The sequence below is a fragment of the Pseudophryne corroboree genome, chromosome 10 (assembly GCF_028390025.1).
Source record: "Pseudophryne corroboree isolate aPseCor3 chromosome 10, aPseCor3.hap2, whole genome shotgun sequence".
In the NCBI taxonomy this organism is placed as follows: Eukaryota; Metazoa; Chordata; class Amphibia; order Anura; family Myobatrachidae; genus Pseudophryne; species Pseudophryne corroboree.
In genome coordinates this window covers 82,828,419-82,841,720 of record NC_086453.1, presented here as the reverse complement: position 1 = coordinate 82,841,720, position 13,302 = coordinate 82,828,419, and the positions used below count along the sequence as shown (strand labels likewise).

Sequence of the window (13,302 nt, the reverse complement as noted above, 5' to 3'; positions counted from 1 at the left end):
TTCAGGTGCGTGACACGTCGATGGGGATATCCACAAATCGACATGATGGCCTTTTGTCTGAACAAGAAGCTCAAGCGGTATTGTTCCAGGTCGAGAGACCCACAGGCAGTGGGTCTATCAGGTGGTGTACATGTTTCCTCCACTTCCCCTGATCCCAAGAATTCTAAAAAGAATAAAAAGGGAAAAGGTTCAAGCAATACTCATTGCTCCGGACTGGCCAAGAAGGGCCTGGTACGCAGACCTTCTGGAGCTGCTCCTCGAAAATCCGTGGCCTCTACCTCTTCGCGAGGATCTTCTGCACTAGGGCCCGTTCGTATATCAGGACTTACCGCAGCTACGTTTGACTGCATGGAAGTTGAACGGCTGATTCTAGCCAGAAGAGGTAGCCCTAACAAAGTTATCCCGACTATGATCCAAGCCAGGAAGGGGGTAACGTCTAAACATTACCACCGTATTTGGAAGAAATACGTCTCTTGGTGTGAGAGCAGAAAATATTCTGCGGTAGAATTTCATCTGGGACGTTTCCTGCTTTTTCTGCAGTCTGGTGTGGCTGTGGGCCTACGTCTGGGCTCCATAAAAGTCCAGATTTCGGCCTTGACCATTTTCTTTTAAAAACAATTGGCTTCTCTCCCTGAGGTCCAGACGTTCTTGAAAGGTGTTCTGCACATCCAACCTCCCTTTGTGCCTCCCACGGCACCTTTGTGATCTCAATTTGGTGCTGCAGTTCCTCCAATCGGACTGGTTTGAACCGTTACAGGAGGTGGACGTAAAATATCTTGCGTGGAAGACAGTCACACTGTTGGCCTTGGCTTCAGCAATACGTGTGTCGGAGCTGGGGGCTTTGTCTCACAAAAGCCCGTATTTAATTTTCAATGAGGACAGAGCTGAACTCGGAACTCTTCAGTAATTTCTTCTTAAAGTGGTGTCAGCATTTCACATCAACCAACCTATTGTGGTTCCGGTTGTCTCCGACACCTCTGCTACTTCAAAGTCTTTGTATGTTGTGAGGGCTTTGAAAATATACGTAACGAGGACAGCTCGTCACAGGAAATCCGACTTGCTGTTCGTTCTCTATGATCCCAATAAAATTGGGTGTCCTGCTTCAAAGCAGACAATTGCATGCTGGATCAGGCTTACTATCCAGCATGCTTATTCCACGGCAGGTTTGCCGGTTCCAAAATCTGTACAGGCCCACTTTACTAGGTCGGTGGGTTCTTCCTGGGCGGCTGCCTGAGATGTCTTGGCTTTACAGCTCTGCCGAGCGACTACTTAGTCTGGTTCGAACACCTTTGCGAAGTTCTACAAGTTCGATACTTTGGCCTCTGGGGACCTTCAGTTTGGTTAATCAGGTCTGCAGGAACCTCCGCGCTCTCCCACCCGGTTTGGGAGCTTTGGTACTTCCCCATGGTACTATATGGATCCCTAGTATCCTCTAGGACGTAAGAGAAAATAGGATTTAATTACCTACCGGTAAATCCTTTTCTCGTAGTCCATAGAGGATACTGAGTGCCCGCCCAATGCTTCGTTCTTCCTGCACTGTTACTTGGTTAAGTATTGTTGTTTGGTTCAGCTGTTGCTGTTCCTGTTTAAAGTTGGGTTAGCTTAGCTTTCCTCTTGTTTGTGTGTGCTGGTTTGGAATCTCACCACTATCCTTTATATCCTTCTCTCAAAGTATGTCCGTCTCCTCGGGCACAGTTTCCTAGACTGAGTCTGGTAGGAGGGGCATAGAGGGAGGAGCCAGCCCACACTATCAAATTCTTAAAGTGCTCATGGCTCCTAGTGGACCCGTCTATACCCCATGGTACTACATGGAACCTCAGTATCCTCTCCGGACTACGAGTAAAGGATTTACCGGTAGGTAATTAAAATCCTATTTTTCGTGACTATTGCCTGGGGCTTAGTTGCTGTAAGCTGTATTTCCTGTGTTAAGTCCTGGGTGCAATCATTTTACTGCACGCAGTAGCCCTCAATTGGTGACGAGGTGCTAGTTAACACAGATTTCTGCTCACATCCTCAGTAGGATGCGAGGAGAAATCCACTAGTTGTAGGCTTACCACAGTCGTAATTGGATAGCGCCCAGCTACATCCCCGTGGTGCTAATTGAATTGCCCCCATGGAGGCAAAAGATTAGCATCCCAAGCCTTCCTGAATAATAGCAACGTAGTAAAATGTAACACCTTGGTAAATAATTGTGGCAATAAAGATGGCGACACCTCTCCTTTACCTGGATGCATTCCCACACACAAGGCGCAGCCAGGCTGTTTGCCAGATAGTGATTGTAGTGCAATACAAAAAGGTTTGCCAAGCAAGTATTGTTTTAAAACTAATAAAAACAATTATTGTTAGAGAGATGACATAATTGATCTGCACATGTTGATTGGCTTCCTGTTTGCTAAAGGGGGGTAGGAAATATTGTGAAAAAACATCTCTTATAAATTACACGTTTCCTTCTACAGCTGCTAAAGCCAGTAATCGTGAAAAGTGGGCTTTTGCCTTGCGCCTGTCGGATCTCAAGTCAATCCGCAAAAGCAAACCTGGTCTGAGCTGGTCCTATCTCATATTTATTAATAAAGAAGGTGTGTCTTTCCAAGCTCTGCACTTTCATCAGGGTGGAACAAAAGCTCTGCTGAAAGCGCTCCGTAAATACGTCATTCTGGCACCGTGAGTACTGCAAGTATTTTTCAATTTTGTTTTATTGTAGATAATGCGTGCTGGGTGAAATTCTGTACATTTTGTTCACCAGTCTGTGAAATCTGGGCACCTGCTAGAGTGTTTGTAGGCTAAGTGTTTGTAGGCTAAGATAGATCCAAGCAGTACCGTAAATAATTAGGATTCGTCATTTGATATTTGCCATTCTATGGTTCATTGTTTGTGTTCAGCCTTATATAGGTGAAATGTTTGGATTTATTTAACAATTTCGGTCCAATTAAATTGTATATAGCTCTATACAAGATATTAATAAATTCAGCCAAACCCTTATTGCAAGCATTTGATTGACTGTTTTTTTCTACATGAATTTAAGGGGTGATTTCAGTTGTTTTTACTTAATGGGCGCCCGACTGAGTAATTCAATTGTTTTTGGGTGGCCATTAGTTATCGCACTTGTTGCGCCTAAAAGGACCTGGTTTAGTTGTGTAAACTCATCTAAAGTCCTGGTTAGCGTACCCATACGTCAGACTATTTGCTGATATCTTCTTGCAAACTCAGGAGGGTGCGAGCAGAAATATGGGCACCCGCAGCACTCAAGCCCGATCAGAGCAACAAAAATTCCTCCGTCGGGCACCCATTAGTTAAAGCCGTGATAAAACAATTGAATTCTCCCTAAATTGTTTGAGTCTGTATTAAAATTGTCAATACTGAAATGGAGCCGAGTGCTAAATAGTTAATAGATGTTCCTGCTCTGAAAGAAGCATTGAGTGGCCCTATTTGTTTTCATATCCATTATTCATGAGGTTCCTCTTGTCATAACGAAGTGCTATAGTTTCACTTACTGTCTTGTAATACAGCTAGTGCCGGAACCTGCAGCCTGCTGACAAATGCTGAAACAAGGCTATTAGGACAGCCTGGGTATTGCTAAATTGCTAATGGGGTAAGGTCAACTGGAATTCCTCATTGTATCGAAACAGAGCTCATCTGTTGGAATTGTTTCCTTCTGATTAAGGGTCTGATCCAGAGATGTATGCAGTGGCGGTATTTATGGCGTTTAGCAGTCATAGGCCGACTGCACATGTGTTACGGTCACACTGCGTGTGCGCCAAGGTACATGTAGCGATGCTGCTCGCAGAGAGGATTTGCAAAGTGACTGACTGACTGTTTGGGGAAGGTAACGGGCAGTGGCGGCAAAATATGCAGATGTGTCTCGGCCTACAACTGCAATCCCGTATTTCCAGCCTGCTACACCATTATCTTATAAGCACGTTAGCTGCGCACACATTTACAACCGCGTGTGTATTAGTGTACATCAGTGGTTCGCAACCTCGGTCCTCAAGTACCCCCCAACAGTTCATGTGTTCCAGGTCACCTAGCAGTTGAACAGGTGTATTCGTTACTCACTGACACATTATAAAAGACACACAGGTGGAGCAAATTATTTCACTTGCAATCCTGTGAGGAGACCTGGAAAACATGAACTGTTAGGGGTACTTGAGGACCGAGGTTGACAACTACTGGTGTACAGCTCTGAATCCGGCCCTAATTCTTAAGGATTATAGTAAGGCAATATTAAATGAACACTAAGGGGCTGATGCCTTTTGGTTGAATGTATGCTTGTTTCGGGAGAGTATGTTGTGGGGTTTGGCACTGCGTATGATTTGTAACTGAGCGCACTCAGTTGTGGCAGTGCAGAGTCGTACACAGCTCCGTTGCACTTGTGAATGAGGTGTAATTGGGCTGTTCCCGGGGTGAGGGAGAGGTGTGGGTTAGGGGGGTGATGGAACTGATGCTTATGCAGTGTTGGATTACAGGCCTAATTCAGATTTCCACGTAAACCTGGTTGTGGGGCTGCGCATGTGCAGAACAGGTCTTGCGATATCGCTTGCAGCCCCCTGCCGGCCGCAGCACGACTGACATGCTGTGGACTTTGGTGGGCAGCATCTGGCTCCATTCTTCCAACGGGGGCGTGCTGCCCCATTTTGTAGGCTTGACGGGTCCAGGATCTGCGTCGTCAGACGCACACTTACTGGACCTGGGTGTCCAGATCAGACGGCCATCCTGAGTAAGCTTCAGCTCTTACACAGGCTGTTCGGTGCCTAAAAACATTGAGAGTCACGACCGATGGTCGCAATGGTGATATGACGCTGCATCCTGAGATGCAGTATTCGGATCTTGCAAATGCTAACAGGATGCATCTTTCTCCTACAGACGCCTGCTGCTGCATTTGAATTGCACGGAATTGCACAGCCGCTTCCTTGCAGCTGTGCAATACCTTATAGACATGAATTAAGCCTTAAGGGGTAAATTTACTAAGGTGGGAGGTTTTTTTTTTTTTTTAGAACTGGTGATGTTGCCCATAGCAACCAATCAGATTCTATCTATTATCTTCTAGAAGCAGCTAGATAAATGTTAAGTAGAATCTGATTGGTTGTTATGAGCAACATCACCAGTTCTAAAGAAAACTCCCACCTTAGTAAATTCACCCCTAAATGTGAGATTGAATTTTATGCACTAAGTATAGGCTGAGAAGTAGCAACCCAAGTATACGTTCTCATGGCATGATGTACACAACGCTGCGTATGTACAAGCACCTGCATGAAAAAGTTTCTTCGCATGATGTCATTCCAGATATCCGCATAAGTAGCCTTGGGGCAGATGTATTAACCTGGAGAAGGCATAAGGAAGTGATAAACGAGTGATATGTGCAAGGTGATAGAGGCACCAGCCAATCAGCTCCATTATGTAAACTAACAGTTAGGATCTGATTGGCTGGTGCCTTTATCACTTTGCACATATCACTCGTTTATCACTTCCTTATGCCTTCTCCAGGTTAATACATCTGCCCCCTTATTCCCTACGGGTCACTGCAGTATTTTCAGTAGGCTATAATGCTATGAAGAAATCCTTCTGCTGTACATAACTTCAGTCTTAATAATATTGTAACATTTTGTCCCTATCAATATTATTTGTAGTCCTTTTATATAAAGCAAATTAATTGTTGGTCGGTACTTCTGTCAAAATAATCTCTGAGCCCTCCGGCTTCTGAGAGATGGAGAAGGGTAGTCTGATTCCATGGATGGGGAAGAGATCAATAGAAGTAAAGGTTGGATTGTGTGGAAGTGGAGCTGGTTGTAAATTGCAGCATTCGGTTTATTGTACATTTCTATATTAGACGTTATCTTATTGAAGACCCCTCTGTCACCATCTTGAGTATATGTGCCTCACCAAAGCATAGGCCAGGGGTAGGCAGCCTGTGGCACTCCAGCTGCTGTAGAACTACACATCCCAGCATGCCCTGCTACAGCTTTGCTATTAAAGCATGCTAAAACTGTGGCAGCACATGTTGGGATGTGTAGTATACAGTAACCCTGGCATAGACGGAGACTCGCACATCAGTTACAGTGGAGTACAGCTGTCTTGTACTATGGCTTCATAAGGGCCAGGCCAGGAGATACTGATTCTGAGCTGCACGCATCCGCAGCCACTTCTCCGCTTGCTACATTAAGGGAATGTAAGGTACATTATGCCTTTGTATAGTAATAATCCATGCAACTGCATATGGAAGCCTGTCCACTCCCACGAGACAAAAGAATTCTGTATGGTCACCACCCAGAAGCACCTATTTTACCTATAATGGGGTCTGCCAATATACTGATTAATCCGTACACACTAGCGATCACCATCCGTGTTAGGATACCTGATCCGGCACAGAAGCCAATATCTTTCTGTGGCACATGCACAGTGTCCTGAAATCTGTGCGATCCATGTGCATTGCAACATGCATGAGACTGAATTCGCTCCATCATTTGGAAAGGCTGGGAAATGGTTGCAGCCTGTGCAGTATTATGGTACAGTGCTAGATTTGCAAGCTAAGCCTCAGGTAACAGGACAGTGATACATTGCACTGTGGATCAGGAGAGTGGAGGATAAAGAAGTGCTGAAAAGCGAATTACTGTAAAACACTATTGGCTGATAGCACTGTAATAGTAACCCCTGTTAGCATTGGTCGTACCTTTAGTAGGTTGATAGTAATCAGGAAAGTGGTCTGCAAATATCGGTGTATGAAGCCTAATAAAGGTACATAAAGCAGTGATAAATGATTAAAGTGGACGCCCTACCTTTGAGGCTAAGCTAATAGTCAGCCTATTGATTCACTGCCAGCTAGTGCCACCCTGAAGCATGAGTGGCAGCGTGAATCTATAGCCCCGTAGTGTGTCAGTAGGGGATAGTAATGTGATGGAAATAACACACATCCACTTATAAAGAATAGGAAACATGAGCTGATCAGACAGACTTGTGTATTTGCTGATTGTTGTACAGTGTTGTGTAATGTGTGCTGCGCAGGGCATCTGTTTTCTTTGGGTCAGCGCATTGACTCCTAATAGTGTTCTCTTATCAGCGCAAAACTCCTAGCAGCTGAAGAGGAAATGACGGTCCTTGGTTTGGATTGTGCTGCAAGGACAGGATAAGCTATAGGATGCGGAATCAATGACAGATTGGAGAGGTTTATTGTATTGCCCCTCATATAATGACAGCAGTGTAAGCATTTGCCCGGTATTACCACTGCTCATCTGCGTTATGTTGTGTCTTCAAAATCTGAGATGTAAAGTTGGGTACACACTAGACTATATATTGGACGATTTGTTGTTTTGAGCAGAAATGGAAGGATGAATCGACCACATAGTCTAGTGCACGCATGTCAGACTCAAAACCCTAGTTGAGCCAAATAATTGTTTTACGCTGGGTGCACATTAGACGCAAATTTTTAACAATATGCCCAATAACGATATATTTTGTTAACGACATTTTCGTGCGTATTGTCTAGTGTGCACGCACTATATAGCTAACGATGCTCGCTCCTGCGTGTTGTAATTGACCCCCTCTGTCGTCTGTACAAAACTGTATGTTCAGGCTGGCAACAGGGTGACATCACTGAGCGATATTGTTCAGTGTGTACACACTATATCATTTTCCCGGCTGCCTGAGGGCGCGGCTGCAGTCAGCGCCCGCCCACTGCCAGCACCACTTCCTGCTACTCACTTCTGCCCACACTGGGCGAAAGTGACGTATAAACTGGCCGCAGAAATGGTCGGGAGCCGGGGGACCTACTTTCACGGTGGACATGGTGAGGAATGGAACACAAACTCACGCACTCTCTCCATAGATGGGCTCTACATCACACAACGTGCATTAAAGGGGGTTTACCTGGCGCATTGTACATAAGGGTCTCTACCTGGCATAATGTGTTTTGTGTATTTGGGATACTACTGTGCGGTGTAATGTGTATTGGTACTATTCTGTGGCTATGATTCTTCCCCATGAAGCCACGCCCCTATATTTTTGCCACGCGTCTCCAGCGCGCACTGTCCCTTTTTTGAATGGGGGAGTGGGGGGGTGGCAAAGGAAACGTTTTGCTCTGGGCGCCACAAGGTCTAGAACCAGCGCTGCTCAGGAATCACAGGTAGCCCTATGGGAGAGAGAGCGCTGTGGCAATGAGAGGAGCACTGCTAATACTGTGCATCTCCTTATACCTCCAGCATCAGTGACCCCCGCACCGTGCTCAGTGGGTTATACCGGGGAATTACATGTAGCCCTATGGGAGAGAGAGAGCGCTGCGGCAATGAGAGGAGCACTGCTAATACTGTGCATCTCCTTATACCTCCAGCATCAGTGACCCCCGCACCGTGCTCAGTGGGTTATACCGGGGAATTACATGTAGCCCTATGGGGGAGAGAGTGCGCTGTGGCAATGAGAGGAACACTGCTAATACTGTGCATCTCCTTATACCTCCAGCATCAGTGACCCCCGCACCGTGCTCAGTGGGTTATACCGGGGAATTACATGTAGCCCTATGGGGGAGAGAGAGCGCTGTGGCAATGAGAGGAGCACTGCTAATACTGTGCATCTCCTTATACCTCCAGCATCAGTGACCCCCGCACCGTGCTCAGTGGGTTATACCGGGGAATTACATGTAGCCCTATGGGAGAGAGAGAGCGCTGCGGCAATGAGAGGAGCACTGCTAATACTGTGCATCTCCTTATACCTCCAGCATCAGTGACCCCCGCACCGTGCTCAGTGGGTTATACCGGGGAATTACATGTAGCCCTATGGGAGAGAGAGAGCGCTGCGGCAATGAGAGGAGCACTGCTAATACTGTGCATCTCCTTATACCTCCAGCATCAGTGACCCCCGCACCGTGCTCAGTGGGTTATACCGGGGAATTACATGTAGCCCTATGGGGGAGAGAGTGCGCTGTGGCAATGAGAGGAGCACTGCTAATACTGTGCATCTCCTTATACCTCCAGCATCAGTGACCCCCGCACCGTGCTCAGTGGGTTATACCGGGGAATTACATGTAGCCCTATGGGAGAGAGAGAGCGCTGCGGCAATGAGAGGAGCACTGCTAATACTGTGCATCTCCTTATACCTCCAGCATCAGTGACCCCCGCACCGTGCTCAGTGGGTTATACCGGGGAATTACATGTAGCCCTATGGGAGAGAGAGAGCGCTGCGGCAATGAGAGGAGCACTGCTAATACTGTGCATCTCCTTATACCTCCAGCATCAGTGACCCCCGCACCGTGCTCAGTGGGTTATACCGGGGAATTACATGTAGCCCTATGGGGGAGAGAGTGCGCTGTGGCAATGAGAGGAACACTGCTAATACTGTGCATCTCCTTATACCTCCAGCATCAGTGACCCCCGCACCGTGCTCCGTGGGTTATACCGGGGAATTACATGTAGCCCTATGGGAGAGAGAGCGCTGCACCAGTAAGAGGAGCACTGCTAATACTGTGCATCTCCTTATATCTGCCATAGTGTTGGCTGTGTCTGTAAGTTACTGGATGGTGATCCCTGATACCAAGAAACCTGCTGTGTATCATTCCATATCACAGTACAGAGACCGTGCTGTGGCAGAGAGTGGGATATTACCCACTATTAACCCTTCCATTTACCCTCTCTCTCTCTCCTCCGCACACACTATACAGTGCCTCACTCAGCACCAGGTGCCCCCACACACATCACTAACATCACTCCCTGCCGCTGCCAAACTCTCACTTTTGCTATCGTGTTCCCGCCGCTTCTGTTCTGCGTTCGCGCAATCGCCAGGTCAGTGAGGTGGATCACCGAGGGAAGAGACAGGGCGGGAATATGCAGGACGTAGGAGGAGCGTGGGAGGGGAGAGAGAGTGACACTTATGGGGAAGGTTCTTTTCGGGCCGCATTTCACTTGTTTTCACATAGTAATGCGGGCTGCAAAATTGTGTTTTTGGCGTCATGCAGCCTACGGGCCATGAGTTTGACATGTCTGGCCCAGTGTGTACGCACTTGCGCGTTCCCGAGCGTTATTTCTTGCATCTTCTGATTGAATTTGTTCAAATCATCTGGTGCATACACCCAAGCAGACATATTATATATCTCGTTAATGATCAAAGACGCAAGATATATTGTTCGGTCCTTTGAAAGATTGCACAGTGTGTACACACTAGATCGTTGCACATTGTGTAGTGTGTACCCAGCTAAAGACTTTCAGCAAGTAGTAACTTGGAGCATCTATTATACATGTGAGTACTGTTACTCATAAAAGTGTTAATCTGGTTTGGTTGCAATGTAAGGACATTTCTGTACAGTTCTAAGAAAATGTCTTTGCTGTTTGTTTCTCCAGCTCCCCCAAGGATTCTCGCCTGTTCTTGGTCTATCCACATGATTCCCATGCTCTGTCCCACTCATTCGATGAGCTTCAGCTGTTTGACGACGGATCCTCTGACTTGGTGTCTGTAAGTTTCATGCTGACGTCTTTATCATCTTCACATTCTCTGTCTGAAACACTGCAGGGTACAAAATATATCATCTCTATATAAATCATTTAGGCAAGTACTATATGGTAACACTTGTGGTGCAGTTAGCAGGAGGGTTAGGGTTTGGGGTGAGCTTACAGTTCAGATGAAAATTCCTTTATTTTAGGGTTAGGTCACTGGATAAGATGGACTTTAAGGGGCTGAGGGCAGACATCTGATGACTATCCACACTCAGCAGTTGCAGCAATAACACAGAGATGTATTAACCTCTCAGCCGTCGGAGAGGGGGGAGAAAAAACTTCCCACTCCAGCAATCTCAGCAAGACTCGTAGCGCATCAGCCTAGCGGTGAAGAACTGTGTATTGCCACCTGGCCAGCCTCAATTCATACACCGCAACATCTCATTCGGCACAGAGCCAGGGTGGGCGGTTCATGCTTTCTGGCCTTCTCTCTGCTCAGCCACCTCTGGACCGGTACACATACTGGTGTGTAACTTGTAAAAGTGAGCTTATTGGTTTTTTTTTTAAATAAGTTTATGGAATGCCGACACCATACAGTTGTATGCGATTTATGTAGAGACTGTAGAGAAACATGATTTTCTCTGTAGTAACTGCTGTCATGCATCTTGAAAAAGGATACAAGTGTCAAATTGCATTGAATCTAGTGCATCTGACAGTTACCTACTTATTATACACCTCCCTCTTGGTATCCAATTTGCCATGTTAATCTACCACTGCTAATTAACTCGCCCGGGGCTATCCAATTAGTCCCAATACCGGCAATTATCAGGGATTTGGTTCTGCCTGCCAAATACCAGATAAGTGGCCATTTTTCCACGATAGCTGCAGCAAAAACACATAGGTCTGTAGCTTTTTGCGGACTCTGGGGATAATTCCAAGGATTTATCAGACGATGGGGTAATTCAGAGTTGATTGCAGCAGCAAATTTGTTACTAGTTGGGCTAAACCATGGGGGTAATTCTGAGTTGATCGCAGCAGGAATTTTTTTTAGCAGTTGGGCAAAACCATGTGCACTGCAGGGGAGGCAGATATAACATGTGCAGAAAGAGTTAGATTTGGGTGGGTTATTTTATTTCTGTGCAGGGTAAATACTGGCTGCTTTATTTTTACACTGCAATTTAGATTGCAGATTGAAAACACCACACCCAAATCTAACTCTCTCTGCACATGTTAAATCTGCCTCCCCTGCAGTGCACATGGTTTTGCCCAACTGCTAACAAAATTACTGCTGCGATCAACTTGGAATTACCCACTCTGTGATTTCAGTCGATTAACGGTCATTTTTCGCAACGAAAAAAGGGCTATAATTGAATAGCCTAAAAATGACCATAGGGCAGAAATCGCGTTAAATACACGTTTTTTTCAGTGCAATAAATTATTCAGCTAATTCCTTTAAACCCCTAATAGAAAGTGTTACAGCCTTTCCAGTCGTATGCACTCCAAACCTCAGTACACCGCAAAACCAATGTGAATGGTTAGCATAGCGTACAATAGCTTATACTTCATTGCTTGTATTTTACTGCAAATAGTAAGGAATAAAAATATTCCGTTACAATACTTTACATAGTTTCTATAGATTGCGTAGATCGCCATTCATTACCATTTGCCATAAGTTGTCTTCTCTACTCAATATTCCCCACCACAGCTCTCCTGTCAATCTTACTGAGTAATGAGAATTGTCTGAGATATGTGATGTCATTGGGGGTGTGTGGCATGGCGTACCTAGGTGTGACCAGGTCTGTAAAGGATGGATAATATGACAGAATAGGCAAAGACTTGGCACACACCTGTAGGGGCTCGGTAAAGCCGGCGGTTGGGATCCTTGCCGTCAGTATACAGACAGCGGGATCCCGACCATGGGTATGTCAGCAGCGGGGCGTGCACTAGCAAGCCCCTTGCGAGCTTGCTGCGCTCGCTACACTGCGGGCACGGTGGCTTGCTGTCCTCGCCACAGGATAGAGGGAGGAAAGCCCCGACGTCGGTATTTCCCCGCTTGTTGGGATTCATACGTCTGTATTGTACAAGACGCTCTATGAATTAAACCTGTTTATTGTTACTTGTAATGCCCATTCTTCCAGGACAGAGGATCAGTAATATTGTGCTGTTTTAACGATGGCTGTTCCCAAAATCCTGTACTGATGTTATTTGATGTGCCCAAGATGACCTCTAGTAATCTGCACCGCCTGCCTGGAAATCCCACAATCTATAATGTATCTAAGCTGTATCATATGTATTTGACAATTGAACACTGAGAACTTAAACCTAATGACGCCGCAGTATGTAACGCTGAACACTATGTAAAACATTTGCTGGTTTTGTGCTGGCTTTAATTTGCCAGATTTACATAAGGTCCTCTTGTAATATTATTATGGAGCCAACGGTAGTCTATGCATCTTTGACCCTTGCCTATGAAATATATATACTGCATAAATGTATATATGCGAACTGTGAATATATGAAGAGAGCATTTGAGCACTGCCTAGTAACTTATTTTCCAGCAAAATTGTAGCTGTGGTTAGACCCAAAAGGCAAACATTGCAACACTTGTATTAAGTACAACAATGACCCGTGTTTTCATATCTCAGAGATTTTTCCAGGATCCCTACTCCGCAACGTTTGGGGGCTTCTCCAAAGTCACCAACTTTTTCCGTGGAGCCCTGCGACCCCACGATGGCCATCACCAGAGACCCTTATCGGAGATGGCAGTCGGATTGGAGGATGAGCCCGGTTTTGAGGTGATCACATGTGTAAGTATTCCGGCCCTGGACAGATTCGCTTTGTTCTGTAGCCTCTCTGTTAAGTCACTGAGGTTTGCAAGCGATATGAAGTGTGG

At 45.9% G+C, this 13,302-nt stretch overlaps 1 protein-coding gene across 3 annotated transcripts in view; it reads left to right on the top strand.

Annotated features, from left to right (window-relative positions):
- Positions 1–13,302, top strand: part of TBC1D17 (TBC1 domain family member 17) — a 125,835-nt gene that overhangs the window by 44,004 nt on the left and 68,529 nt on the right. For 2 of the 3 annotated variants that reach the window (XM_063942545.1, XM_063942547.1), the window contains exons 5-7: positions 2,457–2,661; positions 10,317–10,428; positions 13,055–13,216. In XM_063942545.1, the coding sequence (XP_063798615.1) occupies positions 2,457–2,661; positions 10,317–10,428; positions 13,055–13,216 (479 nt within the window). The remainder of the gene's footprint in view (positions 1–2,456; positions 2,662–10,316; positions 10,429–13,054; positions 13,217–13,302) is intronic. The other variant, XM_063942546.1, reaches the window with a different exon arrangement.